Here is a 7,028-nt window from a genome sequence, read left to right on the forward strand (position 1 = left end):
GCTCTCATATACACTATTAGAACGCTCTCATATACACTATTAGAAAGCTCTCATATACACTATTAGAACGCTCTCATATTTTAAAAAAACTGTAACAAGGGCCGTTTATCCAAATCTATACAAGCTGCTGCAGTTGGCACTGACTCTACCCGTTGGATCTGCCACTTCCGAGAGGAGTTTCTCTGCAATGAGAAGGATTCGCAACTGGCTACGCTTAACAACAGGAGCTGCACGGTTTTCATCCCTTTCTGTGCTTCACATCGAGCGCGACATCACTGCCAGGCTGTCACCTGAGACGGTTGTGGACGTTTACGCAGGACGTAAAAAAAGACGGTTACTTCTGCACTAGGTAAGACTTTCTTTAAATTAATACAAGCAACTATGTTGTACTGTATGCAGTAATGTAACAACTGGTGTTGAGCATTAATCACTTGTGTCATCATGCATAATGCGCTTTAACGCGCATCGTTGTGAGAGCATGTTCGTGTGGGAAAAAAAAATATATTTTTGCCCCAAACTTGAGAAATTTCTGCGTAGCAGCAGCAGCTTTGCACAAAGTGACAGTCACTACACAATGAGGTAAAAAGAAAAATAACATTTAGACGTATTTACAATATAATATATATAATCAGACACATTCCCTTACTGTTATATAACAAGTTTTATAGTTCTCACACCTTAACAATAACATACATTAATTTTGTAGCTCAGTATAAATGAACTCTCTATTTTCCACCCTGCAGCAAATGCCTGTTATCATTGCTGGAAATGAAGAACCGAAGAAGAAATACCTGGAAAGAATGACGGAGGAGCCACTGATGTGTGTAAGTTTTGGGTCGGAAAAAACTGCTACTTTGCTAAAGATTCTTTTCAGGCACCAGCGGTTTTTATTTTTATTGTTTTGTGAAACTATGCAGACAGTTATTAGGCCTCCTCCTACCTCTGCAGTTTCTAAATACTTTCTGCAGTTTAAACCTTTGAACCTATGCAATATGTTTTCTTTGTTCTTCAAAGGCGTACTGTGTGACTGAACCAATGGAGGGAAAGCTAACTGGTGTGTATTTAAGCCTGTGTGTTGTCATCAGAGTCATGGGGGTTAGGAGGCTGCAATAGTTGTAAAATGTGTATTATTATTTGTTAGGCTGAAACAATATATTTGATAAATCACAATTAATTGCTCATTTAAATTGTCAGCTAATTTGGTAACCCTTTAGTTGATTTTATTGTCTCTAAAACAAGCAGTCTGTTGAAAGATCAACCAACTTAGCCCAGAACTAAAAACTGTTCCAAGAATATAGATTTAGTATTTGGGATAAAACCCTTCTTTGTCTGTAAATATTTTCTAACCAGAACTACTAAGTTGGTAAAGTTTTACCTTGGGTTAAATTCGGTTAAAAAAAAAATCTCCTGTTGAGCATCTCTTGCTATTGGATAAACCTCGATCTCAACGCTATTCCTGACATTTTGAATTGAAAAAGCTTCCTGGATGGGAAGCGAAACGTCTTCAAAGTTGGAACCAAAGTCCAGATGATTGTTTTTACCTTTTCCTTTTTTTTATTTCTATTGGATTATTAATTTCTGAAATAGTCATTAGTTACAGCCTGAATTATTTGTTTTAACATCTATGACAAAAGCATTTTTATTTCATAACTTTATCTTCACTGCTGTCAGTTTGAGATTGAAAATAATGATGGTAGAATGTGATGATTATTATATCTCTGTTTGATGTTTGACAGCATCAGGCTGTGTCCTTCCTCCTGGCTGAGATGGCGATGAAGGTTGAGCTGGCCAGGATGGCGTACCAGAGATCTGCTTGGGAAGTTGATCAAGGTCGCAGGAACACCTATTACGCCTCCATTGCCAAGGCCTTCGCCGGAGACATCGCCAATCAGGTGGCCACTGACGCCGTTCAAGTCTTCGGAGGCAATGGTTTCAACAGCGACTACCCTGTAGAGAAGCTGATGAGAGACGCCAAGATTTACCAGGTAAGGAACTAGATTTTATTTAGTCAACATACAAACATACAGAGTTTCTAAATATTTTTCTTTTATTGTAGATCTATGAAGGAACAGCTCAAATCCAAAGGCTCATTATCGCCAGAGAACACCTGGGAAAATTCAAGAAGTGAACAGTTTCCTGATCTGTCCTTGTTTATTTAAAGTTAACTTCTGTAGCCCTGTACATACAAACGTGCTTCAGTAAAATTAATCTGGCCACTTAGTTGAGTGTTTTCTGCCTTAACATGTGATTCAGATCAGCAGTCTGATGCTCTTCAATGGTCTGATGCAGATCGCGAAAAAGGAAGACCACTGACTACATTAATAAAACTTCTCATGTCAACAGGACGTCCAAATGAACACAATATGCTGTAATCCTTTCATAACACAACCTGCTTATTACCTTTTATTAAAGTATCAGAAATACATTTTAAAACAAAATTCAGTTATTGACTTAAATTTTTTTAGGTTTGCACAATATATTGTTATTTACATCAATGGGCATTTAAAAACATTTTTGGATCAGTCCAATAGGTAAAGCTGGGCCATTATTAACAAGAAATGTAGTTACTGTTTCTGGAGGGGGAGGGGAGTGGACCGCTCATCGGGTTTTATTTGCTAATGTGACGGTGATTATGATGCAGGGCCAGGTTTTTGTTTAACTGAAGCAAAGAAGCAATTTGAATGTTTGTTTTTTTCAGTTAAATGTTGTTGAATATTGGCCATAAAGGCTATATTAATATTGGCTCAGATTTTAATATCGGTGCATCCCTAAATCAAAGTTGCTTTTCATATAATCTTCTAAATGATCAACTGTATCAGGTTTCTGTAAGGAGTTAATGTTCTGCACACTTCTTGAGATTTTAAATAACTCATCATTTTGCCTTATTTTTTCTTTACTGTCTCTGACTTTGTTGACCTGTCTGAAAGATCAAATTTGTAAAACATTCAATTTGAACAATGTTCAGAAGTGCATGTCTGAAAATGATATTCTCATATAGTCAATGTTTTGTTTGTTTTACATTTTAAAAATGGGATTAAATCAGTTTGAAAATGAACCATCTTCAGACTTCAGTAATGTTGAATGTAATGCTGTAATTTGGGGTGGATTTTTTTTTAGAGCCTTTAAGCCATCAATTCATTAAATTATTACACATCTGCTCAGAGGATCAATGTCTTCTTTGTTGTTTCTGCTAAGGTCTTGGAGAAAAAAATGTTTATCTACCTATTCCAGTTAATTTAAGCTAAAACTTATCTACCACATTCCAAACTGTATTATCAAATTGGCAATGCCACTGTGTTGCTCTATATTGACAACTGCTTGATCATAAACACCATTGCCTCCGGGATACAGATTCAATGATTAGTTGATTCAGGAACTTAATTTAAACACTTCTCTAAGCTGCCATAAGGAGCTGTTCTAAACCATGTAGGGTGGGGCGAATGGACTGATTAGGCCTTGAGTGATCAATCTGCATCTGTGCATACTAGTACTGGTATTTGGGAGCGGGTGTAAGGCTGAACTAATGGCAGATTTGGGGGCATCTTTGTCACATTTGCAGAAATTGTCAACCAGGCCGCTGTAACACCTGCTGCCGAATTCTAGCGAGCCTGCACTTATGCAGACTCGCTATTTAAGGGCTGAACGGTCCACTCGCCCCAACCCCCTGCATGGTTTGGGATGGCACTTTATGTGGCTTAGTTGTTTTATAAACCTAAATCCAGTTTGTTCCTTATCAGGTTCTGATAATATTTATTCACCTTTTACAGACAGGTGAAACATAAAAAATACTATTAAGTCTTCCTGTTATGTCTATATGTATTCAGCTGTCCAAACGAAGACTTGTTGAAAGGTATTATAAGTTTCCTTACTGACATCTTGTGGTTCTCTGTGGAGTAACTCATATCACGTGATAGTCATGAGATTAGAAGTCCCATGACTGAGTTTTAAATCTGAGGGAATGTTAATGCTTTGACACAGATGAAAAGAACAATAGCCTGGGGGAAACTAAGTAAGTAGCCTACTTATGCATGCTTCATTTAAAGAGCACTACAATATATTATTGAAGGGTGTACCTAAAGATACAAAAGAAGATGGACCTTTTTGATCCCAAAAGTTTTCTTTGATATTTTATAGTTTGTTTGTTTTTGGATGGATGACAGGTTAGTTGGAAAAGAAAACTTGAAAAAGAAAATTGGGCAGGAAACCAAAAAAGGGCATATTTGTAGAATAAACATAAATAAAAAAAGAGGCACATGCTTTTAACATTAGTATCACAGCTTATAACTTTAAAAACATTGTGGTTAACAAGAAATTACTAAAGCAACAAAATAATCTGACAAGCCCAATGGAAGCAGAAAGAGAGCCAAAAAAAAAGGTGAGTTTAGCTGCAAAGACGGGTAAGATTACTTTCTTGTTGTTGTTTCAGTAAATTATTGACTGTAGGGCTTGGTCTTAAATTTTTTGTAAAGACTGTTTCTATCATTTTCCTTTTTGTTCTGAAATAGATTAAATGTTTTTATCTTAATATTTTTTCAGCGATACCTCTTTATTACTTCCATTTGTATCATTAGAGCTTTGTACCAGACAATCCAGTAAAATCATAAATTTAATGCATACAAACATTATGTGTAATCAACTATATATATCAGTAGGTTATATGTATAATTTAGTGTTTATATCTGAAAAGGGTAATGAAGAATATGCTGGTGAAGATTCTCAGTCACCCAGGTCATAGTTATTCCAAAAAAGTAAAAAGAAAAAAAAAAAACAATCCACTTGGTTTCCAAGTTTGAAGACGTTTTGCTTCCCATCCAGAAAGGTTTATCAATTCAAAATGTCAGAATTAGCGTTGAGTTAGAAGCTTTATATAGTAGCCCAAAAACTTGTTTTTGTTTAGAAAACATGCATTTTGATCTAGAAGAACGGTTCTGCCCTTTAGGAAAGGAATTCTGGGTTATGACTCAGAAAAGGTGGAAGTGAAACTATCTCCCTTCTGCTTTCGTTCTGTCCTTCACACAATTCCTACTAAACTTATGGTTAACCACTTTTTTATTTGTTCTACTTTTTCTAAATCTCATTTAAAACTCTCAGTTTTAATCGATAGACATGACCAATCTTTTATGACCGAACTTCGTAAAAGACCTACATTATACTTGCATATGCAGTATCAGCAACACTGGCACGCATGTCCTGAATATATACGTAGAGGCTGCAACACTTTCATCCTATTACGTATGTTCGTAGCAATAAGTTAACTACTTTAAACATTGATAAAAATTTGTGCTGTTTGCTGTGTTAAAGCAAGTATGGACTTTGAGATTAATATGTTTAATGCAGGTAAGTAGTTTTGCTGCATACCACACTTTTCCATGATGGTTTCTGCACTCGGTCTTTCTCGACTTGTTTTGCCTTGCAGTGACGAGGCTACTCGTGGTTAGCTTGTAGCACTTAGCATCGTAACAGTGCATTGGGAATATGTATTATATATAAATGCTTCTTGTTCAATGGAAACAAGATAGAAGAAACACAAATGAGTGTTACACATCAAGCCAACATTTGCTGTGGTCTCAGGTGCATCATAAAGGGAAAAACTAAATAAGTGCTTTCATTTCCTTGTAATACTATAGAGCTACGTACAACTACGTTGTACAGAAAGCATCTGTAGAAATCAGAACAATGACAAACAGTTGTTTGGGGAAATTTATGGAAACTCATTCACTAAATAAATTCTGACTTTCATGAAAATGCAGAATTATTGTCTAAATTGTTGGTTCTCTTATTTTAATTTTTGCTTAAACTATTGAAAGTTAAACTGTACCTAAATGTAGAATAAAATTTAATTATATTAATCTTTAATAATATGTTTATAAATTTTGTTTCTATTCAGCCCTCTATTTCAGAATCAATGTTGTCATCCAATGGAGTCCTTTCCTATTTGCTGGTCGGATTGAGTTTCGAGGTGATCTGACAGATGAATAGAAAATAAAAAACCTGTTTGGAGAAAACTGACAACTCAAATCTTTGAACCCTCTTCTATCTATTCTCTGCAGGGGCTCCATCACGGATGGCTGTAGGGATCCATGTCGCCTTTGTTTGGAGGCCCATTCCTCTAAATGGGTAGAACACAGGTTAACCTGCTGCATGAGGTAATGATATATAGCCGATTAATCTTAAATACAAGGGTGGTGGGGGCTAGTGGTTGGAGTGCACGGTGTTTGTGCTCCAAAGAGGCTATAAAGATCACTGATTAGAGCCTCAGACTGTCATTCTGGGTCCCTGAGCAAAACACTTAACTCCAGCGTGTTAGTCAGTGTGGCAGCCCACCACTAGAGACTGAAATTTTTTCGGGAATCCCACTGGTCACAGGATTCCCGTGGGATTCCTGTGGGATGGGAGTCAGTATTAGTAACGATCACGTGATTGGGACGGTACAGGATTAAACATTAATGGGAGCAGACGGGAGCGGGAGCAAACCAATAATAATTTAAAAAAAAACTAGGATCGATGCCAAAAAATAAAATAAAATAGAAAGAAAAAAAAAATCCAGTAGTGGCGCGGTGCCGCCATTTTGTAGTTTTTCTCCTTTAAGCCTACACTATAATGCGGGTCAAAAAAACTACACGACCCAAAAACCAACAGTTTTTCACCCGCGCTCAAAAACAACAAGAACGGGGCTCTGTTCGAAAAAACCTGGGCTGCATCCTCCAAGGTCGCGGTCTACGTAGACTGGATCCTTTGAAGTCCGTGAAAATAAGGAAGCCGGAAGAGTTTTGGCTGTGAAATCGACCAGGTCTACCCGATCTGTACCGGAAGCACGATCCGTACCATCAGCTCATTTGCGCCTGCGCGAACAGAATAACTTCCGGTGGCAATATTTCCTTTTTCTTACTTTTTTATTCTTTTGTATTTTTTAGAGGCATGGGTTTCTTTTTGTATATCTTTGTATTTTATATATTGCATTTTCTAAAAATAAAAAAACAGAAATACATAAAAAAGTTCAATCGCCTTCTGATAGTTACTTTGAGTGC

At 36.7% G+C, this 7,028-nt stretch overlaps 2 protein-coding genes across 2 annotated transcripts in view; both read left to right on the top strand.

The window, feature by feature from the left end:
- The window catches only part of LOC107094222 (medium-chain specific acyl-CoA dehydrogenase, mitochondrial-like), a 5,530-nt gene extending 2,569 nt beyond the window's left edge, over positions 1-2,961 (top strand). Inside the window, exons 2-4 of the mRNA XM_015389731.1 lie at positions 744-1,028; positions 1,734-1,985; positions 2,057-2,961. Coding sequence (XP_015245217.1) covers positions 744-1,028; positions 1,734-1,985; positions 2,057-2,128 — 609 coding nt within the window. The 3' untranslated portion in view covers positions 2,129-2,961. The remainder of the gene's footprint in view (positions 1-743; positions 1,029-1,733; positions 1,986-2,056) is intronic.
- Positions 2,962-5,944: 2,983 nt separating this feature from the next.
- LOC107094223 (geranylgeranyl transferase type-2 subunit beta-like) overlaps positions 5,945-7,028 on the top strand; it is a 20,146-nt gene continuing 19,062 nt past the window's right edge. The window contains exons 1-2 of the mRNA XM_015389732.1: positions 5,945-5,959; positions 6,051-6,146. The gene's annotated coding sequence lies outside the window, so the exon portion shown is untranslated. The remainder of the gene's footprint in view (positions 5,960-6,050; positions 6,147-7,028) is intronic.

Source organism: Cyprinodon variegatus, unplaced genomic scaffold, assembly GCF_000732505.1.
Source record: "Cyprinodon variegatus isolate N-32 unplaced genomic scaffold, C_variegatus-1.0 Scaffold471, whole genome shotgun sequence".
Classification (NCBI taxonomy): Eukaryota; Metazoa; Chordata; class Actinopteri; order Cyprinodontiformes; family Cyprinodontidae; genus Cyprinodon; species Cyprinodon variegatus.